General features: G+C 37.8%; 1 protein-coding gene across 7 annotated transcripts in view; it reads left to right on the forward strand.

Moving 5' to 3' along the window:
- PDLIM5 (PDZ and LIM domain 5) overlaps nucleotides 1–27,561 on the forward strand; it is a 350,516-nt gene that overhangs the window by 19,659 nt on the left and 303,296 nt on the right. For 5 of the 7 annotated variants that reach the window (XM_053703441.1, XM_053703443.1, XM_053703445.1 and 2 more), the window contains one exon: nucleotides 8,672–8,800. In XM_053703441.1, coding sequence (XP_053559416.1) covers nucleotides 8,705–8,800 — 96 coding nt within the window. In that variant the 5' untranslated portion in view covers nucleotides 8,672–8,704. Of the gene's footprint in view, nucleotides 1–4,495; nucleotides 4,615–8,671; nucleotides 8,801–27,561 lie in introns of all 7 variants that reach the window. The other 2 variants (XM_053703442.1, XM_053703444.1) reach the window with 1 other exon arrangement.

Below are 27,561 nucleotides of genomic sequence, written 5' to 3' on the forward strand. Positions count from 1 at the left end.
CCCTTTATTACTCATTCCCCAGTTTTGCATAACCAACACAGTTATATTAATGTACTTTTTACCTTTGTGATTACCTTGTATCTAGGAACCTTCTTCCAGCCCCCTGATCACATGACTGTGACTGTTTATTATCTATTGTCTTAAATTTAGCATTGTATTGTGCTAGATCTTAAAGGACCAGTCAACACAGTATATTTGCATAATTAACAAATGCAAGATAACAAGACAATGCAATAGCACTTAGTCTGAACTTCAAATGAGTAGATTTTTTTTCTGACAATTTTAAAAGTTATGTCTTTTTCCACTCCCACTGTACCATGTGACAGCCATCAGCCAATCACAAATGCATACACGTACCATGTGACAGCCATCAGCCATTCAAAATGCATACACACTTATTCTTGCACATGCTCAGTATGAGCTGGTGACTCAAAAAGTTTGAATATAAAAAGACTGTGCACATTTTGTTAATGGAAGTAAATAGGAAAGTTGTTTAAAATGATATGCTCTATCTGAATAATGAAAGTTTAATTTTGATTGAGTGTCCCTTTTAAATAACTTTCTGTGCCTGAACACAGTGTTATCTATATAGCCCACGTGTACTTTTTGTCTCTTTGTGTTGAAAAGAGATTTAAAAAGCATGTGATAAGAGGCAGCCCTCAAAGGCTTAGAAATTAGCATATGAGCCTACCTATGTTTAGCTTAAACTAAAATACCAAGAGAAAAAAGCAAATTTGATGATAAAAGTAAATTGGAAAGTCAATTAAAATTAAAAGTCCTATCTGAATAATGAAAGTTTAATTTATATTTGACTGTCCCTTTAATATACTTTTTACCTCTGTGATTACCTTGTATCTAATCCTATTTTAGTTCTTTTAACAGACTTGCATTTTAGCCAATCAGTGCTGTTTCCTAGGTAACTTCATATGCATGAGCACAATGTTATCTATGGCACACATGAACTAACGCCCTCTATCTGTGAAAAACTGTCAAAATGCCATGAGCTAAGAGGCGGCCTTCAAGGGCTTAGAAATAATAAGTTTACCTAGAATTAGCTTTCAACTAAGAAAAACAAGGGAACAAAGTGAATTTGATGATAAAAGTAAATTTTGAAAGTTGTTTACAATTACATGCCCTATCTAAATAATAAAAGTTTAATTTTGACTAGACTGCCCCTTTATATTTATAAAGTAAAAGAGAAAAAAAACGGACTCGTCATCAAACATACGCGGGTTTTTTTTGTAGTTACAACATGTTACAAGCAATTAAAACTCCACCTTAAATATACTTTTGAAGTCACTCTGCAGTATTACCTTTCTTTTGGGCCGTTGTTATAATACTCTTTGCAGGAGTATCTGTCTCCTAATATATAAAAGCAAAGTTCCATCAGCTGTTGCTGTCATACAGGTTTACTTTGCTAAATTTATTATTTTTAGTCTATGCTGTCATCCTACTTTTATGCATATGGGTTCAGTTTCTTCATACGATTTTGCTAGACCTTAGCATATACAGATAAATTCTAAGCTTGTGTTGAGTCTTCAGAATCAAATATAACACATGACTTAATAACTATTTCATCATTAGGTTACCCAGTCATTTGGAAAGTTATTTTGTTTTACAATGTGACTCCTTAAAGGGACACTGAACCCAATTTTTTTTTTCTTTCATGATTCAGACAGATCATGCAATTTTAAGCAACTTTCTAATTTACTCCTATTATCAATTTTTCTTTGTTCTCTTGCTATCTGTATTTGAAAAAGGCATCCAAGTAATTTTTTGGTTCAGTACCATGGACAGCACTTGTTTATTGGTTGTTGAATTTATCCGCCAATCATCAAGAACAACCCAGGTTTTTCACCAAAAATGGCATCTAAACTTCTTGCTTTTCAAATAAAGATACCAAGAGAATAATGAAAATTTGATAATAGGAGAAAATTGCTTAAAATTGCATGCTCTATCTGAATCACGAAAGAAAAAAATTGGGTTCAGTGTCCCTTCTTAAAGATGCTCAGATAAAGCATGCAATATTCTAATTTACTTCTATTAGCATTTTATCTTCATTCTCGGTATCTTTTGTTGAAAAGCAGGCATGTAAGATTAGGAGCCTGACCATTTCTGGAGCACTATATGGCAGAGCAATTTTGCAAGAATGTTATCCATTTGCAAGAGTACTAGATGGCAGCAATATTTCCTGCAATGTAGTGCTCCAAATGCCTACCTAGGTATCTCTCCAATACATAATATTATGGGAAGTAAGCAATTTTATAATATAAGTAATTTGGAAACTTTTTTAAAAAAAAATATGGTAGGGTCTGTCTGAGTCACAAAAGATAAGTTTTGGATTTCATATCCCGTTTAGCCTTCAAATACAATAAAAAAAACTACACTGTAGGAACAATGGTGTAGATATCCTATTGGTTGTAAAATGCATTCATTTAGGGGCTGACAAATCTTTTAAAATGCCAGTCATACTTTTAGGAGCCAGGAAGTGGTGTTTTTTATATAGATATATGGAAAGTAAACCAGAAAGTTAGGAGCCAGGTGTAAAATTACAGGAGCCAGTGGCTCCTAGGTTTGTTGAGCCCTGCATTAATCTATGGCAAACTGTAAAGTAGAATGCTTGCTTGTGGCTAGAGGGTGTTTATCGGAAAAAAATGTAATTATTGGTGACTTTTGCTGTCTCAGTATTTAAATGCATACTCCAGTCAAAATGTAAACTTTCATGAATCATAGCAGCAGTTTTAATCAACTTTCCAATTCACATCTATTAACAAAATGTGCAGTCTTTTTATATTTACACTTTTTGAGTCACCAGCTCCTACTGAGCATGTGCAAGACTTTGCAGAATATACCTATATGCATTGGTGACTGTCACATGATACAGGAGTAGAGTGGAAATAAACATAATTTTGAATTTTGCCAGAAAAAAATGTACTGTATTTACTGGTCCTTTAATTAAAAGGATACAAAACGGTCAGTTTACACAACATTTTTCTCTTTTTTGATCTGAATGGTCCATTTTACCTGCTGGAGTGCATTAAATTGTTTACAGATAATTCCTTTACATTTATATCTGCCTTTAAAAACTTTCAGTATAGGTAGGAATACAACAGGCAGAATTAGCTATTTTATACTTAAAGGGATAGTCTACTCCAGAATTTGTATTGTTTAAAAAGATTGATAAACCCTTTATTACCCATTCCCCAGTTTTGCATAACCAGCATGGTTACATATTAATAAACTTTTTACCTCTGATTATCTTGTATCTAAGCCTCTGCAGACTGCCCCCTTATTTCAGTTTGTTTTACAGACTTGCATTTAGCCAATCAGTGCCCTCCCATAAGTAACTCCATGGGCAAGGAGCACAATCTTCTCTATATGGCACACATTGACGCCCTCTTGGTGTGGAAAGCTGTCAAATGCGTTGAGATTAGAGGCGGCCTTCAAGGTCTTAGAAATTAGCATATGAGCCTACCTAGGTTTAGCTTTTAACAAAGAATACCAAGAGAACAATGCAAATTTGATGATAAAAGTAAATTGGAAAGTTGTTTAAAATTGCATGCCCTATCTGAATATTAAAAGTTTATTTTTTTTTTTATTTTTTTTTTAAATTTTGACTAGACTGTCCCTTTGTGCTAAATCTTAAATAACCCCCTGTGCCTGAACACAGTGTTATCTATATGGCCCATGTGTACTTTCTGTCTCTTTGTGTTGAAGAGATTTAAAAAGCATGTGATAAGAGGCAGCCCTCAAAGGCTTAGAAATTAGCATATGAGCCTACCTATGTTTAGTTTAAACTAAGAATACCAAGAGAAAAAAGCAAATGTGATGATAAAAGTAAATTGGAAAGTTGATTAAAATTAAAAGTCCTATCTGAATAAGGAAAGTTTAATTTATACTAGACTGTCCCTTTAAGACAATTTAGCATTGTTTAGACAATAGATAATAAGCAGTCACAGTCATGTTATCAGGGGGCTGGAAGAAGGTTCCTAGATACAAGGTAATCACAGAGGTAAAAAGTACATTAATATAACTGTTGGTTATGCTAATATGGGGAATGTGGTAATAAAGGGATTATCTATCTTTTAAAACAATAACAATTCTATGGTAGACTGTCCCTTTAAGTAAAGGCTATAGAAAAGTGATAGAAACAAAGCCAGCAAACAAAATTACACTCCCATTGAGGGTTTGGCTTTGCTATACAGACAAAGAAGCATGTATGTGTGTAGAAAGTGATATGGTTGCTATTCCACGTCCCTTTAATGTATTTTCAATATACTGGTATGCATTTTCTCTGTCTGAATTTATGACTTTTTCTGAATATTTGTTATCAACTCCATTGTACAATTTCTGTGTGCATTCCCCAGCCATTTGCTTACCCCACCCCCCCAATCTAATTTACAAGTGTGTAACTCCAGTCTTCCTAACTAGTCTACTTGTAACACAGCTGCCTTAAATCAAATCATTCCAACTCTAATTTCACTACTATATACAGCTGAAACCTGGCTCTGTGAAACCTTGGCTCTGAGCTTCAAAGTGGCTCTGGATTATAAGTGGCCGAGTTAAGAACTGGAGTTTTGAATCTGGAGGGGAAACTGCAAACCCCACTAACAGGTAATCCTTACTAACTATACACCTGCACAATGCTCTCTATGTCCTTTCTGTCTGCCTTCTTCCTAAAACTCACTGCATGCCTTTATTACATCAATAATCTCCACACTATCCTTATCTCTTATCCCCTATGTTGTCCTCTCATGAACTAATGTTTCCTTAGCAATACTTCCCCATTTAACTCTCCTGTGTCTAATCATACACGCTCCTACAAGTCTCACTCTCACCTTCTGTCACTCTCACTGCTACTACTGCTTGCTGCTGGTGATGTCTCTCCTTATTCTGGCCCTGCAGCAATAATCACAATTTTATACTCTTGCTCAGTCTCCAACAATTACAAACCTAAGGTCACGCGATCCCAACAATCTCATCTTCATTAACCCACAGCGCTTATCCCCTCTCTTTTCTTGTTCCCTCTGGAATGCACGCTCTGTCTGTAACAAACTTACAACTGTTCACGACCTGTTTGTTTCTAACGCTTTCAATCTTCTAGCAATTACTGAAACCTGGATATCTTCCTCTGACACTGCTTCCATTGCTGCTGTAACGCACGGCGGTCTCCACTTTAGCCACACACCTAGGCCAGGTGAAAGACATGGTGGCGGTGTTGGAATCTTACTATCCCCCTCCTGCTCCTATCAGCACCTGCATCCTCATCCATCTCTCTCCTTCTCCTCCTTTGAAGTCCACTGCATCCGCATTTTCTCCCCCCTCTCCCTCAAGGTGGCAGTTATCTATCGCCCCCCTGGACCAACCTCCCAATTCCTTGACAACTTTGGTGCCTGGCTTTCTCACTTTCTCTCTACAAATACACCTGCTCTAATCCTAGGGGACTTCAACATCCCCATTGATAACCCATCTGCCCCTGCTGCCTCTAAACTTCTCTCACTCACAAACTCCTTTAGTCTCTCACAATCCACCCTACTCACCGTGACGGACACTCTCTTGATCTGGTATTCTCCTACCTCTACTCCCCTTCTGATGTCACCTGTCGCCCATTTCCCATCTCAGACTACCATCTGCTCACCTATAATCTCAATGTACATGCTAAAACTATTTCTCCCCCCGCCTCCGCACCTGTAGAAATCTGCACACTGTTGATCCTCTCCAACTTTCTAACCTTATTCAAAAATGCCTTCCCCACACTTCCACGGTATCCTCTCCTGATCTTGCTACAAATCACTATAACAATACTCTCTCCTCTGCACTCAACACCCTTGCTCCTCCACAAATACACAAAACTCCACGTCATCGGCTCCAGCCCTGGCACTCTCAGCAAACACGCTATCTACAAAAACGCTCCCGTGCTGCTGAACGTGCCTGGAGGAAATCCCGCTCTGAACCCGATTTCCTACACTATAAGTTCATTCTTTATTCTTAATCCTCTGCCCTTCACTTAGCCAAGCAAGACTACTTCTCTTCTCTCATCTTCTCACTACTCCACCCCTAAATGTCTCTTCTCCACTTTCAACACTCCACTTTAGTGCTCAAGACTTGGCAGACTACTTTTTCAACAAAACACTTACCATCCGAAGTAACATACCACCACAAGACTGCAACCTTCCATCTCCACCCCCGGTCACCCCCTCCAACACTCTCAGTACCTTCCCCCCCCCAACCACTGAGAATGAAGTGAGTTCCCTAATGTCTTCCTCACACCTCACTACCTGCCCCCTTGACCCTATCCCTTCACGTCTAATACCTTCTCTGTCCTCTACCCTCACCCCAGCTCTTACTCATGTATTCAACCGATCCCTTACTACTGGTTCATTTCCATCATCCTTCAAACATGAAAAGGTCACCCCATCCTTAAAAAAACCCCTCCCTCAACCCCAATTCGCCTGCAAACTACCACCCTATATCACTACTTCCGCTAGCTTCTAAAGTCCTGGAAAAACTAGTTTTCGATCGCCTAACACACTTCCTATCCTTCAACTCATTGCTTGACCCCCTGCAATCTGGCTTCCAACCCCCAACACTCAACTGAGACTGCCCTCACCAAGGTTACGAACTATCTTCTTTCTGCTAAAACAATGGCCACTATTCTATACTTATCTTACTTGACCTGTCTGCTGCCTTTGACACTGTTGACCATCCCCTCCTCCTATGCACTCTCAGCTCCCTTGGGCTCTGTGGCATTGCCCTCTCCTGGATCCACTTGTATCTCTCTAATAGGTCCTTTTCTGTCTCATTTGCTGGCGACTCCTCCTCTCCATTGCCTCTAGGCCCTCTACTCTTCTCTATTTATACTTCCTAACTGGGTAAACTTATCAGTAGCTATGGCTTCAACTATCACCTCTATGCTGATGATACTCAGATCTACCTATCCACCCCTGCACTCTCTCTCCTTCTGTCCTTTCCCACATAAGCGACTGCTTATCTGGCATTTCTTCCTGGATGGACTCTCGCCACCTAAAAATCAACATGTCCAAGACTGAGCTTCTTCTAATCCCCCAATGTAATTCTACTCCAGTTTCTAACTTTACTATCACTGTTGGTGACACCACTATCTCCCCATCACCCCAAGTCTTCTGCCTAGGAATTACACTTGACTCCAATCTGTCCTTCATACCCCACATCCAATCGCTCTCTTCATCCTGTCGCAACCACCTACGCAATATCTCCAAAATTCATCCTTTTCTGAGTGCTGAAAATACTAAACATCTTATCCATTCCATAGTAATTTCCCGGCTTGACTACTGTAACAACCTACTAACTGGCCTTCCTCTCTCCCACCTCTCCCCCCTTCAATCCATCCTAAATGCCTCTGCTAGGCTAGTCCACCTCTCCCGACCCTCTGTATCTGCTGCACCCCTCTGTGAGTCCCTTCACTGGCTCCCCATTCAAAGCAAAATTAAATTCAAAATTCTCACTCTGACCTACAAAGCCCTTACAAATGCAGCCCCCCCCCCCATACCTGTCCTCACTCATTAACAAATATACTCCAGCCCGACCCCTAAGATCCAACAACGATCTACTCCTTGCCTCTTCTACCATCACCTCCTCTCATGCTAGACTACAGGACTTCTCTCATGCGGTACCAACCCTCTGGAACGCACTTCCTCAAGCTGTTCCCCCCCAACCTCTCCTCCTTTAAACGCTCCCTAAAGACCTTCTTGTTCAGGGAAGCCTATCACCAAATCAGCAACTAATGAATTCCACTTGCCTAATAGTTGCCCTCATTTTACTCCACACTAACGTCATTCCCACCTTTTCAGTCCCCACCTCCTGTTTCTCACCCTCCTACCCATTTAGATTGTAAGTTCCCACAGGAACAGGGCTCCCAATTCCCCCTGTATTTGTTTGTTAAATTTTGTCTGGTGTCTCATATTGTACTGTCCTTTTACCTTTGTTACCCATGGACAGTGCTGCGGAATCTGTTGCCGCTTTATAAATAAATAATAATAATAATAATAATTTCCCTGTAAGCTCAACCTATATAAATGGGTTGTGGTTTGAAAGAACAAAAACAGCTATTTCATATATAAAAAGATTTTATACTCTGCAGCTGGTATTTTTTAATTTCTTCATTTTATTTATTTTTTAACCTCATTTGTGTAGCATCCATTACTTCTTACAAGAGGGCTGAGCTCTCTTTAGGAAGACAAGGTAGTAGTTTTTCTTTTGAAGTGTTGCTAGGAAACATCTAATCTAACTACAGTCTTCTGTTGAGTAGAGCAGTGTTTTTCAACCAGTGTGCCGTGGCACACTAGTGTGCCATGAGAGATCCTCAGGTGTGCCACGGCAGACTGACAACAGTGTGACATTTTTTAAACTTTGCTTGTTTTTTACTCCCAGTGCAGGGGTAGTTTGTAGGAGGCATGGCATAACAGCACAATACATACAGTATGTGTGTGTTTGTGTGTATATATATATTCTGTATTAGGCTACAATGTGTGATTTTTTTAAAATTTTGGGATGGTGGTGTGCCACATGATTTTTTAATGTAAAAAAGTGTGCCACGGCAAAAAAAAAGGTTAAAAATCACTGGAGTAGAGGACTGGGTTTTATATGCTGTTTAAATTCTAAGTGTCATCTCTCTTCTATTCTTTTTTTTTAGAACGTTTGTGGACCTAACCTATCCTCAATAAATATGAGCAACTACAATGTTACTTTGGTTGGCCCAGCACCTTGGGGCTTCAGATTACAAGGCGGCAAAGATTTCAACATGCCTTTGACTATTTCCAGGGTAAGCAACATACATCTTGCATTTGTTTGTTACAGCAAACCTTACTGATTTATTACACGTTGCCATTCTAGTTCAGGGCTAGTGAACCTTTTTGAGAAATGTGCCTCAATGGTAAACCGCTTTTCTTAAAATGTCCGTTTAGAAGCAGTATGTTGGCACACAACCATGCCATGGTTCACCTTTCTGGTCTAGTATTCAGGTGAATATCTGCATTACAATTTCATGTGTTTAATAAAGGGCTTGGCAAATCCTGGTTGCCAGAGAGCCATGGCTCTTAGCAAATTAGGTATTGCTTCTAATTTGCTGGATAATTCTGCAAATATCAGTAAACAAACTCTCTTGTCTGGCTTCTAAAGCAACATGCAGCTTGCTAGGAAAAGTGCATAAAATATTCAAGATTAAAATTTTGATTGCCTCCACCTCATCAAGGTTAGCGGCATTTAATCTTTCTGGTTAGCAAAAGCGCAGTGGGTGTGACTTCAGACAATTGATTGTGTAATGGAAAATGTCGGCAGCACACACTGCCCGCTCCTTGCATTTCAAGACAGACAGGTTCCCAACTAGAATCCTTGTCCATCTGGAGTATGATAAATAGGCCCCATAGAGCTGACCATTCTAATATGACAAAGCAGCTGCCTTTTGTTATAAAATGTCTTGACATATGAATTTACTGCATTAATATATCTATGCAATGTAACAAATACTCTAGAGTTGTTTCCTCTTTCATAAGCCCATTCCACCTTCTTAATCTTATTTAAAATGGCTGCTGTATTTCATTTTTAAAGTGTGGCCTCTGCTAACTTTTCTCTCCTCAGCAAAATTTCCCTTTCTAGCAAACTTCTGTCAGCAAGTCATGTGATTCTAGAGTTGACCAATAAACTTAATTTAGAGATTTTTTTTTTTGCAAACCATGTTTTATCATAGTTAAAAATAAAATAAATATTTATGGTGGAGAAGGCCCTAAGGTAGAAAACATGCTGTGATCTGAGATGTCATTGCAGAAAATGTAGAATGTCTGAAGGAAGAAAGTGACACGTGCAGTAACTATTAGCATTATCACTTTGCAGCGCTGCTTCACATCAGGCTGTTCTCTTCAAATAGTGATGTGCACAGGCTGCACTGTATATGTTTTCCTTAACAGTGCAGCCAGAGCAAAGTGCTGTTTGAAGAGAGCATTCAAATATGGAGCAGCTTTGCAAAGTGTCAGTGCATTGATTGATGACTGGCTCTCATGGGTTTTTTTTAACCGTCCTGCAAGAGCAAAAAACTAGTTTATTCAAGAGACATTTTAAAAACAAATCTTTTTTTTTTCTTTTCTCTGCAGCTAATTTGGAATGCAATTTTCAACAGTATATACTGCTTTATTCCTTAGTTAATCAACACACTGTAATTGAGCTGGTACTTTAGTGTAAAAAATCTCATCACAGAAAGTGAAAAAGTATTGGGGCCCCATCTAGTATATAATACGCAAGGCGTATTTGTATTTTAAAAATAAATTAAACTGCTGCACATACACAAAGTACAGGGCTCAACTGTTTGGCTCATGCAGCTTCTGATACTAAGCTGCACAAAGCAAAGGGAAAAAGTAGATTAGAGGACAGGGTTAGGAACAAAACTGGTGGTAAATGCTCAAGGGACATTTTTAGCTAAAGAAAATAAACTTTTATATGCATAGAGTATATTTTCTATACTCATCCAAATGTCTAATACTATATTTAAATAATTTAAATAGAATGTTTTGAATGGTCATGGAGACATACTCTGCTAAATCTGAAGCATGGCATTTTAAAATGGCTTACTTTTTTCATAATCTAGCTTAATGTGGTTCCTAGGGGAATTCCATTTTCTATCTCAGACTCAGTATGCATAGGAAGGAAAGAGAGTTAGTGAGACCTTTTGTACAGTTACCGGAAGGATGAAAAAAAAAAAAAAAAAGAGGGGGAATACAAAAGGTGATTATGGAAAAGACCTGTCAAACCTCGCTTATTTTTTCTGTTCAAAGTGTAACGTTCACACATAGCTTGTGCCAGGAATCTCTACTTTTAGTTATTCAATTTTCTTTTGTAATGTATCAAAACAATGCTGAATACGCTGTTTAAATATGCTTAATATTGTTTAAAGTGATTGTCAATCCTAGCGTTTGTGAAACACTAGGATTGACCATTGGAACAAATAAAGGGGACTTTTAGTCATAAAGTATAAAATACTTCATGCTGAAAGCTCCTTTATTTGTTTCAAACGTTTGCCGCACTGAACTGCTCAGGCAGCCCATAGCATAACTCTGTTTTGCTGAGAGGTGACGTTTTCACCTCTTAGCCAATAGCCGTGCTGGATTTCCGGCTTGGCGCCTGCTGGAACACACAGCTATTTGCTAATAGGTAAAAACGTGAGACACAGTGGCACACTGTTTTGATAGTCTTCTCCAGATTATATGATGTGTAATCATGGATGAAATTGGGTTGTATGGTGCCTATATAAAAACAATCTGACATTTTATTTATTATAAAGTAACTTAAAGGGACACAAGTCAAAATTATACTTTCATGATTCAGACAGAGCATACAATTTTTAACAACTTCCCAATTTTACTTCAATTAACCAAATATACATAGTATTTTTATATTTACGCTTTTTGAGTCACTAGCTCCTACTGAGGATGTGCAACAATTCAAAGAATATACGTATATGCATTTGTGATTGGCTAACTCCTGTCACATGATGCAGTGGGAGTAGAAATAAAATCTACTCATATGAAGTTCAGACTAAGTGCTATTGCATTATTTTTATCATGAATTTCTTAATTATGCAAACCTACTGTATTTACTAGTTCTTTAATTTTGAAAAAAAAATTGGGGGGAAGAAGTATTCCAATAACCCCCATTGTGAAAAATGGGGTAAGTGCATTCTAGGCATTGAGTGGACAATAGGGCTATTCTTGAAAGTTTCCCAAGGGATTGCTCAGCATTTCATTTTGTAAGAAATGGTTTACAATGTATAAAATATAATATTATTATTATAATTATCATTATCATCGTCATTCATTCATTTCTATTGCTCTGCAAAATTCCTAATTTGCATAGATTTTGAACATGTGTATATTTAATGTACTTGTATGCCAGAAAGGAATCCAAACAATAGGTGCTTCCTTACTTAAAGGGACAGTATACACTCATTTTCATATAACTGCATGTAATAGACACTACTATAAAGAATAATATGCACAGATACTGATATAAAAATTCAGTATAAAACTGTTTAAAAACTTACTTAGAAGCTGTCAGTTTACCTCTGTTGAAAAGGTAGCTGGAAAGCCCACTGCAAGTGGCAAATAAGACACTCCCCCCCCCTCCCCCTTCTTTTGCATATGAAAAGACCCTTTACACAAACAGGAGCAAGCTGGAGTAGGTAGTCGAGCGTATTCACATAAAACTTTGGGGCTTGGTTAGGAGTCTGAAAATCAGAGCAATGTTATTTAAAAATAAGCAAAACTATACATTAATTTAAAAAAAAAACTTTATGGGCTATATAAATAGATTATCTACAAAACATTTATGCAAAGAAAAAATGAGTGTATAATGTCCCTTTAAAGGGACACTCAATCAAAATTAACCTTTCATTATTGAGATAGAACATGCAATTTTAAACAATTTTCCAATTTACTTCCATTAACAAAATGTGCACAGTCTTATTATATTTGAACTTTTTGAGTCGCCAGCTCCTACTGAGCATGTGCAAGAATAAATGTGTATGCATTTGTGAATGGCTGATGGCTGTCACATGGTACGTGTATGCATTTGTGATTGGCTGATGGCTGTCACATGGTACAGGGGGAATGGAAAAAGACATAACTTTTAAAATTGTCAGAAAAAAAAAAATCTATTACTCATTTAAAGTTCAGACTAAGTGCTATTGCATTGTCTTGTTATCTTGCATTTGTTGATTATGCAAATCTACTGTGTTGACTATGACTGGTCCTTTAAGATATGTTAATGCAGGGGTCAGCAACCTTGGGCCCCCAGATGTTTTTGAACTACATTTCCCATGATGCTCAGACAGCCTAAAGATTGTCAGCATCAAGGGAAATGTAGATCCAAAACATCTGGGGGCCCAAAGTTGCTGACCGCTGGGTTAATGGATAGTTGGTCTCACAAAGCTATAAGCATTTAAATCTAAAAGGTATATGGCTAGCTGTTAGACAGTGAGGTGCCAGGAACTCCCTACCTCCAAAAGACATCCTGAGTAGGCTAGAGGAGGGACTGGCCTAGCTAGTTACGTTTATATACATAAACAATTAATACAGTTGAAACTAGTTGTATATAGACTGATGAGAGTGGAAGTAGCAAGTTCTGGTGCCTACCATGAGTGGAACTTTGGGAGCCCAGCAGTCTGAAGATCCTGAGTGAACCTTGGACCAGAGACCAGTCCTTGAGCAGTCCCTAAAGATCAGAGACTCACAAGTAGGAAGTCTGGGAACACTGGCCCATAAGAGAGTGAGACCCTAAGACATATATTGGTTTTAGTATTGTGGTACAATTTAGTTTTTTGCACTTTGTGTGTGTTTGCATGTTTTTCCTCTACACAACTCCTTGTAACAGTGTTTTAATTTCTGTATTTCTGTACACTAACATTTTTTATTTATTACTTTTGTGTATGTCTTGATTTTGTCACCTATTCCTTGGCTAATTTCTTACATGTTTTATTGTGAATATGCCTATGCATTTGTTTCTGAAGTTTACTATAAATAGCAAGTTTTATGGTGTGAAGTTTATACTAAAATTATGTAAAAGGGGTTTACTTTTGAGTTATAAACTCTTACTCTAAATGTGCTACATTGTCTTTCAACAACTCTCACTTATTGACTAAACGTAACAACTTCAATTGTGGGAACATTTTTATAAAAGTGGTGATAAATGTATCTTGCAGTGGAGATTATTAACGTTGAACAATTGTTCTGCAATTTTTATCCCATACCCTTGTGAAATTGATGCTATTTTATTGAAGAGTGTACTTTTCTTGTAAGTAAGGAGTGTTTTTAATGGCTAGGGTGTTGGTCTGAATTGCACAGACTTGAGTGCTTAATTTGTGCCTGGGCAGCTGTACACAAATCACAATTGCTTTTTGCCTGAAGATGCTATAATTTATCTTGTTGAAGTTGCTGTGAGTCATGCAGACGAAGCACACGAAGGATACATTTCAAGCTAGACAAAGAGACTTCCAAGTTTAGAGATCAGTAGAAAAAAAAAGCCTAAGGCTCTATAATAGTCTACTTAAGTGATTCCATCAATAGGTCAAAGCTCTCTTTTGAGCTGCCCTAATATATTTAAATTAGTCCACATGCTGAAATCTATGTATGCAACTAATATTTTTTTGTTTGTTTAAAAATAAATAAAAATCGTAAAACATTTGGTATTCTTTGATAAAACCATAGCTCCTTTTCATGACATACTGAAGTACAAAGAGGAGCATAAACATATATCTTGAGTAATTTTATGTAAAACATTGTTACAAACACTGCAGCCCACATGTAGCTCCCAACTAGTCAGCCATTTTGAATTTGTGCAGAGTTTGGGGAGGTTCCCAATGACAATACATGTTCTTATAAATATGTAAAATGTAAACATGTTTAGAGCTAAAATTTAGTATTTCAGGTCTTGATAAATACTGGGGGCCACAGAGCCACAGCTCCTTGAATTGTGCATATACCATTATGCAAGCACATTTTTTTTTTTTATTTTTTTTTGTATAAGGAAGTGTATGACTGGTAAGTCCTAAGTTTTTAAATAAACGTATCAACCCTTAGAGCAGATGGTGCCAGTATCTTAAACCAGGTAGGGAAATTTAGATGAAGAGAAATAAAAATAGGTTGTTTATTTTTATGCAAAATATATATATGCTCAACTTTGCAAAACAGTTCCTACAATTAACTTGCACTTATTGTGTAGGTAGTTTAGGGCCAGAGTTCAGAATCCAGGAAAATCCACTCTAGCATAATTTTTTTTCCCCAAACATAAAGGAACACTAAACTCTAAGGAACCGATTTAACAAGGGACGAATGGCCCCTGATCCCCCTGTTTATGCATGAGTGTTCAGGCTCGCCGGAAACAGCAGTTCAGAAGCAGCGCTCTTAAGACCGCTGCTCCTTAATTCGTCTGCCGCCTCTGAGGCGGCGGACATCAATCCGCCCGATAGGGTTGATTGACACCCCCTGCTAGCGGCAGGGGTGGCATTGCACAAGCAGTTCACTAGAACTGCTTGTGCAATGTTAAATGCCGACAGCGTATGCTGTTGGCGTTCAGCGATGTCTGCCAGACATTGATAAATTGGCCCCTAGGTCTGTTTGTGTTTTTGAGCTGCTCCAGTGTCCCTCCCCACATCCATATTTTAATCCTGTTTATGGTTACTTACCTGATCCAACTGATGGCATTTTTTTTTATTTTATGGAGCGCTACAAGCCTAGTGGTACAATAAATCAGAAGGAATATTGCCCACTTCTATATTTAGTAACCGCACATTATCTCCGCCCTGCAAACCAAGGAGTAGCTTGCATGGCTCGAAAAAATAATTTAGTTCTAGCTGACTAATTGATCAGATAATATCCATGCAGGGGGTGAAAATAAGTATATGGGGGGGGACAGTTGAAACAATATAATTTATTTGTATGCACTTTGTTTCTTTCTAACTGTGCATCAAATGATTCATTATGGATAATTTAAAATTTGAGTATGACCTCGGAGCACTTTATACCATTTTTACTCTGCCTCTATTTGTGCCTATTTTAAAGAGACAGTATACACCAATTTTCATATAACTGCATGTAATAGACACTATTATAAAGATGAATATGCACAGATACTGATCTAAAAATCTGGTTTAAAAAAACTTACTTAGAAGCTCCCAGTTTAGCATTGTTGAAAAGGTTAGCTGGAACACCAAATGAAAGTGGTTCTATAGCAAACAATGCAGACCGCCCTGCATATGAAAAGACTCTTTACACAAACAGGAGCAAGCTGGAGTAGGCATACATCAGTAATCTCCTAAAATGTTGGGGCTTGGTTAGGAGTTTGAAAATCGGTGCAATGTTATTAAAAAATCAGCAAAACTATCGTTTTTTTATTTTTAAACCTGTATATATTTTATATAAATGGGCCATCTACAAAACTTGTATGCAAAGAAACATCTAGTGTATAATGCCCCCTTTTTTTTTTTTTTAAAGCTTTCTGATTTTGTTTTGTAAAGTCAATATCGGCTTGCTGGGCTGCCTCACTTCTTTTGTAAGATACAAGGCCCCCTCCTGCCCATCTGCCCATGGTGTCTGGCTAAAGATCTAAGCTTTCTTGAATTAAAAGGATCCATTTAAACATCTGCAGACTTTTATCTTGCAAATGCAGTGAAATTCAAGACCTACTGATTGAATTCTTTTGTTGTTTGTGGAGTACTTCTCTGGTAACGGACCCAGACTCTTCATAGTAAGTCTCACTTTGGAGACTTTGAATATTAATATTAGCGCTGCGGAATCTGTTGGCACTGTACAAATAACCAATAATAATAATAGTTTGGCTATATATACTTTTGAGTTTTGATTGCAAAGTGTGTGTATATGTGTGTGTGTTGTGTGTATGTATATGTGTGTGTATATATATATATATATATATATATATATATATATATATATATATATATATATATATATATATATATATATATATCATGGTTAAGAAAGAGGAGAGAGAAATCTAGGAGTGTAGTCCTAGTTAAGAAAAGACAGGGATTTCAGCACTCTTTTTAGAAAATAAAGCTCATAAGACCAACATATGTTTTTAAACAGTGAATTCTTTAATCCAATTGTGAACAGAGAAATCTTCCAGCTATATGTACACCACTCCCCCGGTGGAAAAGGACTCAACACTTATAGTATTCGTTAAAGGGAGTTTGAAAAGAAAGCAAAATTTTACTTCTAAATATACTAGAGTTAGTAATATAAACCTGACCGGTCAGGGGTGCACATTTAATGCATGGATAAACAGCCAAACACTACATAAATTTGTAGATTGACACCTATATATAACCTCTACACCCTGCTGCTCACAGAACCCCTTTTAAAGAGGTATAACCTGGGCAGGTATGAAAGAATGGGATCTAAGAGGTTAACTAAGGGTATCAGGAACAGAAGCAGGTCACAGCTTATTATCGTAGTTACAATGTGGTATGCAATGAATAGCGTATAGTGGTATACAGGCATGAAATGTAAAGCCTTAAATTCGAGACTCACTACACCCAGCTGCTCACAGTACTCCAATTAAGGAGAGTATAATACCGGGCAGTACAAAAAGTGGTAATATCTACCAGGATCTAAGTGATCTCTAAGTTAGGCTTTATTTACACTCAACAAAACACATTTAAGCAACTTTTTGCAATGAATACAGACAGTATGTGCCCTTATTATGCTTTTTGGTATTTTGTTAGTTCGTCATGCAAAGCTTTGCTGTAGAAAGGAATAAGCAGAAGTGTAGAGTTGTAGCATAAAGCACACTGCATGATATCTTCTTAATCGTGCTGTGATCGTGGAAATGCTGACATATAAAGCTGCATGCAAGGAAACATTGTAGCAAGCAGAAGAGAAAGCAATTCAAATGCTGTTTGTTAGAAGATCAGCTTAGCGTATGTGAAACAATGTTGCTATTCTTGGCAGCTATTGTAACAGTACCCATAGATTTCTTTGTAAGTGTATTCCTCACACAGCAATCAGACAATGCAGTTTTCACAGGTAACCATATTATTATTCGACCGTAGTACAGTTCATATTAGTGAACCCTACTGTGACACATACGACCTTGCTTTATTCATTCAGACGTATCACTGTGGCATAGTGTGTCCTAGTCGTTTCTCCGATCCTCAGAATGCCGTTGTTACACTTCTGTATATTGCACCGCAGGTACCATCTACCATGCGGTTAGGAGGCTGTGTTTGTGGCGTGCACCACGTAGGCCGGTCGGCTTAGCCAATGCCGACGCGCGTTTCACCCGCAGGGCTGTTAAACACACCGGGCTTCGTCAGGGCGGTATATTGAATGGACTCCTTCAGTCCTGAAGAAGTCCATTCAATATACCGCCCTGACGAAGCCCGGTGTGTTTAACAGCCCTGCGGGTGAAACGCGCGTCGGCATTGGCTAAGCCGACCGGCCTACGTGGTGCACGCCACAAACACAGCCTCCTAACCGCATGGTAGATGGTACCTGCGGTGCAATATACAGAAGTGTAACAACGGCATTCTGAGGATCGGAGAAACGACTAGGACACACTATGCCACAGTGATACGTCTGAATGAATAAAGCAAGGTCGTATGTGTCACAGTAGGGTTCACTAATATGAACTGTACTACGGTCGAATAATAATATGGTTACCTGTGAAAACTGCATTGTCTGATTGCTGTGTGAGGAATACACTTACAAAGAAATCTATGGGTACTGTTACAATAGCTGCCAAGAATAGCAACATTGTTTCACATACGCTAAGCTGATCTTCTAACAAACAGCATTTGAATTGCTTTCTCTTCTGCTTGCTACAATGTTTCCTTGCATGCAGCTTTATATGTCAGCATTTCAACGATCACAGCACGATTAAGAAGATATCATGCAGTGTGCTTTATGCTACAACTCTACACTTCTGCTTATTCCTTTCTACAGCAAAGCTTTGCATGACGAACTAACAAAATACCAAAAAGCATAATAAGGGCACATACTGTCTGTATTCATTGCAAAAAGTTGCTTAAATGTGTTTTGTTGAGTGTAAATAAAGCCTAACTTAGAGATCACTTAGATCCTGGTAGATATTACCACTTTTTGTACTGCCCGGTATTATACTCTCCTTAATTGGAGTACTGTGAGCAGCTGGGTGTAGTGAGTCTCGAATTTAAGGCTTTACATTTCATGCCTGTATACCACTATACGCTATTCATTGCATACCATATTGTAACTACGATAATAAGCTGTGACCTGCTTCTGTTCCTGATACCCTTAGTTAACCTCTTAGATCCCATTCTTTCATACCTGCCCAGGTTATACCTCTTTAAAAGGGGTTCTGTGAGCAGCAGGGTGTAGAGGTTATATATAGGTGTCAATCTACAAATTTATGTAGTGTTTGGCTGTTTATCCATGCATTAAATGTGCACCCCTGACCGGTCAGGTTTATATTACTAACTCTAGTATATTTAGAAGTAAAATTTTGCTTTCTTTTCAAACTCCCTTTAACGAATACTATAAGTGTTGAGTCCTTTTCCACCGGGGGAGTGGTGTACATATAGCTGGAAGATTTCTCTGTTCACAATTGGATTAAAGAATTCACTGTTTAAAAACATATGTTGGTCTTATGAGCTTTATTTTCTAAAAAGAGTGCTGAAATCCCTGTCTTTTCTTAACTAGGACTACACTCCTAGATTTCTCTCTCCTCTTTCTTAACCATGATAAATAATTTGCAAGGGTCTGCACCATTACAATTAAAATACTGACAGAACTAGAATTTTTACTGTCGGTTTTTCATATATAAGCTCTTTTACAGCAATTGCGTTCCCTCTGATATTTGTTATTATATATATATATATATATATATATATATATATATATATATATATATATATATATATATATATATATATATATATACATATATATATATATATATATATATATATATATATATATATATATATATATATATATACACACAGGAAGTGCAGAATTATTAGGCAAGTTGTATTTTTGAGGATTAATTTTATTATTGAACAACAACCATGTTCTCAATGAACCCAAAAAACTCATTAATATCAAAGCTGAATAGTTTTGGAAGTAGTTTTTAGTTTGTTTTTAGTTATAGCTATTTTAGGGGGATATATGTGTGTGCAGGTGACTATTACTGTGCATAGTTATTAGGCAACTTAACAAAAAACAAATATATACCCATTTCAATTATTTATTTTTACCAGTGAAACCAATATAACATCTCAATATTCACAAATATACATTTCTGACATTCAAAAACAAAACAAAAACAAATCAGTGACCAATATAGCCACCTTTCTTTGCAAGGACACTCAAAAGCCTGCCATCCATGGATTCTGTCAGTGTTTTGATCTGTTCACCATCAACATTGCGTGCAGCAGCAACCACAGCCTCCCAGACACTGTTCAGAGAGGTGTACTGTTTTCCCTCCTTGTAAATCTCACATTTGATGATGGACCACAGGTTCTCAATGGGGTTCAGATCAGGTGAACAAGGAGGCCATGTCATTAGATTTTCTTCTTTTATACCCTTTCTTGCCAGCCACGCTGTGGAGTACTTGGACGCGTGTGATGGAGCATTGTCCTGCATGAAAATCATGTTTTTCTTGAAGGATGCAGACTTCTTTCTGTACCACTGCTTGAAGAAGGTGTCTTCCAGAAACTGGCAGTAGGACTGGGAGTTGAGCTTGACTCCATCCTCAACCCGAAAAGGCCCCACAAGCTCATCTTTGATGATACCAGCCCAAGCCAGTACTCCACCTCCACCTTGCTGGCGTCTGAGTCGGACTGGAGCTCTCTGCCCTTTACCAATCCAGCCACGGGCCCATCCATCTGGCCCATCAAGACTCACTCTCATTTCATCAGTCCATAAAACCTTAGAAAAATCAGTCTTGAGATATTTCTTGGCCCAGTCTTGACGTTTCAGCTTGTGTGTCTTGTTCAGTGGTGGTCGTCTTTCAGCCTTTCTTACCTTGGCCATGTCTCTGAGTATTGCACACCTTGTGCTTTTGGGCACTCCAGTGATGTTGCAGCTCTGAAATATGGCCAAACTGGTGGCAAGTGGCATCTTGGTAGCTGCACGCTTGACTTTTCTCACTTCATGGGCAGTTATTTTGCGCCTTGGTTTTTCCACACGCTTCTTGCGACCCTGTTGACTATTTTGAATGAAACGCTTGATTGTTCGATGATCACGCTTCAGAAGCTTTGCAATTTTAAGAGTGCTGCATCCCTCTGCAAGATATCTCACTATTTTTTTACTTTTCTGAGCCTGTCAAGTCCTTCTTTTGACCCATTTTGCCAAAGGAAAGGAAGTTGCCTAATAATTATGCACACCTGATATAGGGTGTTGATGTCATTAGACCACACCCCTTCTCATTACAGAGATGCACATCACCTAATATGCTTAATTGGTAGTAGGCTTTCGAGCCTATACAGCTTGGAGTAAGACAACATGCATAAAGAGGATGATGTGGTCAAAATACTCATTTGCCTAATACTTCTGCACTCCCTGTATGTATATATGTGTGTGTATATATATATGTATATATATATATATATATATATATATATATATATATATATATATATATATATATATATATATATATATATATATATATATATATATATATATATATATATATATATATATATATATATATATATATATATATATATATATATATATATATATATATATATATATATATATATATATATACATATAATGTGTGTGTGTGTGTGTGTATTATTTTGTACCCACAGGACTTTCCTAATTTAAAATCTATTTTAGTCAGGCATTGCCGATGTGCTTTTTCTGACACATGCACTAAAGGTGCCAGTGTGCCTTGAGAGACAAAAGATGATAATTAATCAATGTATATATTTTTTTTAAATTTCTCCTGCATTGTAAACAGTAAAAGGGACAGTCTACAATACAATTTTTATTGTTTTAAAAGATAGATCATTCCTTTATTACCCATTCCCCAGTTTTGCATAACTAACAGTTATATGAATATACTTTTAACCTCTATGATAACTTGTATCTAAAGCCTCTGCTTAGAAGTACTGCAACTGCTTTTTACAAACTTGCATTTTAGCCATTTAGTGCAGGTTTCTGCATAACTATTATCATTCGCTACGGGAGTGAGCACAATGTCATCTATATGGCACACATGAACTAGCACTGTCTGGTTGTAAAAAGCTAATTAAAAGCACTGAGATAAGAGGTGGCCTGCAGGGGCTTGGAGATAGGCAAATTTTACAGGTTAAAGGGATACTAACCCCAATTTTTTTTCTTTCATGATTCAGATAGAGCATGCACCTTTCTAATTTACTCCTATTATTAATTTTTTCTTCGTTCTCATGCTATCTTTATTTTTTTTTAAACGGAAATGTGATGCATAGGAGCCCCTTTTTAAATCTGTCCCTTTTAAATCAACAAGGTTGGATATGGAAAGCGGGGAATGGCTAGTAGAGGCGCTATCTATATTTTTTTTTAACCACTTAACAATGAGGGTACATCACTGTTCCTTAAAGAGACAGTTTACTCAAAAATGTCCCCTTTAATTTGTTCCCAATGATCCACTTTACCTGCTGTAGTGTATTAAATTGTTTACAAGTATTTCCATTACCCTTATATTGGCATTTTAAATAGTTTATTTAGCCTGTGGTATCCCCACCCATCCTCAAAGTTTTTGGCCTCAAGGCCAAGCTTTCTTAACCCATCAAGCAGAAGAAATTACACTCCCAGTGGGTTATAAAAGAGATAAAGTAATACAATTTTAATTTAAATTTACCAATTGTTGATTGGTTTATGGACAGATATAAGATAAAGAAGCATGTAAATGTACACAATGTGATAAAGTAATGGGATCTGATTATACCTACAAGCTCAACCCATTTTATTAGGTTGGGGCTTTAAAACACAAAATCATCTAATTCATATACTCAAATAAGCCTTAAAAAAGCAAATCTCATACATTTTATACTCTCCAGCTGGTAAAATAAGTAATTGGAAACACATTAAGGGAAAAACTATTTTATAGTATACTGTCTCAATAGCACCAATAAACACAGTAGCTTTGCATAATCAACAAATGCAAGATAACAAGACAATTCAATAGCACTTAGTCTGAACTTTAAATTAGTAGTAGATTCTTTTCTAACACATTTCAAAGTTATATATATTTCCACTCCCCCTGTACCATGTGATTGCAATCAGCCAATCACAAATGCATATACGTATAGTCTGTGAGTCCTTGCACATGCTCAGTAAGAGCTGGTGACTCAAAAGAGTGTAAATATAAAAGACTGTGCACATTTTTTTAATCAAAGTAAATTGGAAAGTTGTTTAAAATTACATGCTGTATCTGAATCATGAAAATGTAATAAAACCTGAGTGTCCCTTTAAGTGTTTTTGTCCCTGTCGCCATGCAATTACAACCTCCCTTCCTGGGAGCTTAGTGTGTGTGTGTGTGTGTGTGTGTGTGTGTATATATATCTCCTTCCTCCTATATACAGATGCAAAGTTATGGATATTGTTATCACTTGCAAGGAAAAGGTGTTCATCAGACTCACTCCTTTCATAAAAAAAAAAAAAACCTCACTCAGGCAAAATGAGGGCACTATATTCTGGCACTGCTTGCAGCCAATGTGCTTATTACTGGTCTGTATCCAGAACTCGGAACAAATGCTCAGCGGGCTCGATAAACTTGTTCAAAATTCTTGGAGCCAGCAGCTTTTAGCCATCTTTTTGTTTTGTTTGCGATGAGGCCTGCTGTGTTGCAGGGCTACAACATATATGTCCATAACCCTGTCTGCTTGATACCTCCAATCTGTTCACTATGTTACTGACAGCTCTGGCAAGCAACATATGTGAAATCAAATGACATTACCTCTCTTCACACCTTCTGTTCTGTCATTGGTAAAGAGCCTTTTAAAAAAAAAAAAAAAAAAAAGAGGTGGTGCTTGGCCAAATATGGATTTGTATTTCACAGCTGCAAGACCTAGAAAGAATCCAGCTATACTAGAATACATTTTAGATGTGGCTTATGGTTAGTGGGGCACAAATGGGTGTCTGAGGGGCTCTAAACCGGGGAGCCAGAGCCTAATGTGTTGTGTATTTTTTTGTGTTTTTTTATACAAACAGTTTTATTAGTGTTCAATCAAGTTAGAAATATAAAGTACAATACATGCACATATTTGGAAATTGCAGTTGGAAATACTTTAAAAATAGTGATGTTGCGAATAGTTCGCCGGCGAACATAGCTTGTTCGCATTCGCCGCGGCGGGTGAACATATGCGATGTTCGGTCCGCCCCCTATTCGTCATCATTGAGTAAACTTTGACCCTGTACCTCACAGTCAGCAGACACATTCCAGCCAATCAGGGGCAGACCCTCCCTCCCAGACCCTCCCACCTCCTGGACAGCATCCATTTTAGATTCATTCGGAAGCTGTATTCTTAGTGAGAGGAGGGACAGTGTAGCTGCTGCTGATTTAATAGGGAAATCGATAGCTAGGCTAGTGTATTCAGTGTTCACTACAGTCCTGAAGGACTCATCTGATCTCTGTTGTAAGAACAGCACCCCAAAAAGCCCTTTTTAGGGCTAGAACATCAGTCTGCTTTTTTTTTCCTTTATAATCTAATTGCAGTTGCCTGCCTGCCAGCGTGTGTGTCAGGCTCACAGCATATACTGTGCCCACTTGCCCAGTGCCACCACTCATATCTGGTGTAACAGTAGTGTACATTTAAAAAAAAACAACACTTTTTTGACTGTGAAATAATAGCAGACAGCTACCAGTACCCAAGATGGCCACCACCAATAAGGCAGATGGGGAGGGTTAGAGAGCTGTTTTGGGGAGAATCAGGGAGGTTGTGGGCTAAGGGGGATGCTACACCACAGCATATGTAAATATGCTTAAAAAATTAAACACCTTTTATTTTAGTACTGGCAGACTTTCTGCCAGTACTTAAGATGGCAGGGACAATTGTGGGGGAGGGACAGGGAGCTGCTTGGAAGGGATCAGGGGGTCTGATGTGTCAGGTGGGAGGCTGATCTCTACACTAAAGCTAAAATTAACCCTACAAACTACCTAATTAACCCCTTCACTGCTAGCCATAATACACGTGTGATGCGCAGCAGCATTTAGCGACCTTCTAATTACCAAAAAGCAACGCCAAAGCCATATAAGTCTGCTATTTCTGAACAAAGGGGATCCCAGAAAAGCATTTACAACCATTTATGCCATAATTGCATAAGTTGTTTGTAAATGATTTCTGTGAGAAACCTAAAGTTTGTGAAAAAGTGAAAAAAAATTTTTTATTTGATCGCATTTGGCGGTGAAATGGTGGCATTAAATATACCAAAATGGGCCTAGATCAATACTTTGGGTTGTCTACTACACTACACTACACTACACTACACTTAAGCTAAAATTAACTCTACAAGCTCCCTACTTAACCCCTTCACTGCTGGGCATAAAATACGTGTGGTGCGCAGTGGCATTTAGCAGCCTTCAAATTACCAAAAAGCAACGCCAACGCCATATAAGTCTGCTATTTCTGAACAAAGGGGATCCCAGAGAAGCATTTACAACCATTTATAACATAATTGCATAAGTTGTTTGTAAATAATTTCTGTGAGAAACCTAAAGTTTGTGAAAAAGTGAACAATTTATTTTTATTTGATCGCATTTGGCGGTGAAATGGTGGCTTGAAATATACAAAAATGGGCCTAGATCAATACTTTGGGATGTCTTCTAAAAAAAAATATATATACATGTCAAGGCGATATTCAGGTATTCCTGACAGATATCAGGGTTCCAATGTAACTAGCACTCATTTTGAAAAAAACATAATTTATGTAAGAACTTACCTGATAAATTCATTTCTTTCATATTAGCAAGAGTCCATGAGCTAGTGACGTATGGGATATACATTCCTACCAGGAGGGGCAAAGTTTCCCAAACCTCAAAATGCCTATAAATACACCCCTCACCACACCCACAAATCAGTTTAACGCATAGCCAAGAAGTGGGGTGATAAGAAAAAAGTGCGAAGCATAAATATAAGGAATTGGAATAATTGTGCTTTATACAAAAAAATCATAACCACCACAAAAAAGGGTGGGCCTCATGGACTCTTGCTAATATGAAAGAAATGAATTTATCAGGTAAGTTCTTACATAAATTATGTTTTCTTTCATGTAATTAGCAAGAGTCCATGAGCTAGTGACGTATGGGATAATGACTACCCAAGATGTGGATCTTCCACGCAAGAGTCACTAGAGAGGGAGGGATAAAATAAAGACGTCCAATTCCGCTGAAAATAATCCACACCCAAAACAAAGTTTAAAACTTATAATGAAAAAAACTGAAATTATAAGCAGAAGAATCAAACTGAAACAGCTGCCTGAAGTACTTTTCTACCACAAACTGCTTCAGAAGAAGAAAACACATCAAAATGGTAGAATTTAGTAAAAGTATGCAAAGAAGACCAAGTTGCTGCTTTGCAAATCTGATCAACCGAAGCTTCATTCCTAAACGCCCAGGAAGTAGAAACTGACCTAGTAGAATGAGCTGTAATCCTTTGAGGCTGAGTTTTACCCGACTCGACATAAGCATGATGAATTAAAGATTTCAACCAAGATGCCAAAGAAATGGCAGAAGCCTTCTGACCTTTCCTAGAACCGGAAAAGATAACAAATAGACTAGAAGTCTTTCGGAAATTCTTAGCAGCTTCAACATAATATTTCAAAGCTCTAACTACATCCAAAGAATGCAATGATTTCTCCTTAGAATTCTTAGGATTAGGACATAATGAAGGAACCACAATTTCTCTACTAATGTTGTTAGAATTCACAACCTTAGGTAAAAATTTAAAAGAAGTTCGTAACACTGCCTTATCCTGATGAAAAATCAGAAAAGGAGACTCACAAGAAAGAGCAGATCATTCAGAAACTCTTCTGGCAGAAGAGATGGCCAAAAGGAGCAAAACTTTCCAAGAAAGTAATTTAATGTCCAAAGAATGCATAGGTTCAAACGGAGGAGCTTGAAAAGCCCCCAGAACCAAATTCAAACTCCAAGGAGGAGAAATTGACGTAATGACAGGTTTTATACGAACCAAAGCTTGTACAAAACAATGAATATCAGGAAGATTAGCAATCTTTCTGTGAAAAAGAACAGAAAGAGCAGAGATTTGTCCTTTCAAGGAACTTGCAGACAAACCTTTATCCAAACCATCCTGAAGAAACTGTAAAATTCTCGGAATTCTAAAAGAATGCCAGCAAAAATGATGAGAAAGACACCAAGAAATATAAGTCTTCCAGACTCTATAATATATCTCCCTAGATACGGATTTACGAGCCTGTAACATAGTATTAATCACAGAGTCAGAGAAACCTCTTTGACTAAGAATCAAGCGTTCAATCTCAGTACCTTTAAATTTAAGGATTTGAGATCCTGATGGGAAAAAAGGACCTTGTGACAGAAGGTCTGGTCTTAACGGAAGAGTCCACGGTTGGCAAGAGGCCATCCAGACAAGATCCGCATACCAAAACCTGTGAGGCCATGCTGGAGCCACCAGCAGAACAAACGAGCATTCCTTCAGAATCTTGGAGATTACTCTTGGAAGAAGAACTAGAGGCGGAAAGATAAAGGCAGGATGATACTTCCAAGGAAGTGACAACGCATCCACTGCTTCCGCTTGAGGATCCCTGGATCTGGACAGATACCTGGGAAGTTTCTTGTTTAGATGAGAAGCCATCAGATCTATTTCTGGAAGACCCCACATTTGAACAATCTGAAGAAATACCTCTGGGTGAAGAGACCATTCGCCCGGATGTAACGTTTGGCGAATGAGATAATCCGCTTCCCAATTGTCTATACCTGGGATATGAACCGCAGAAACTAGACAGGAGCTGGATTCCGCCCATACCAGAATTTGAGATACTTCTTTCATAGCCAGAGGACTGTGAGATTTATTCC

This window comes from Bombina bombina, chromosome 2, assembly GCF_027579735.1.
Source record: "Bombina bombina isolate aBomBom1 chromosome 2, aBomBom1.pri, whole genome shotgun sequence".
NCBI lineage: Eukaryota > Metazoa > Chordata > Amphibia > Anura > Bombinatoridae > Bombina > Bombina bombina.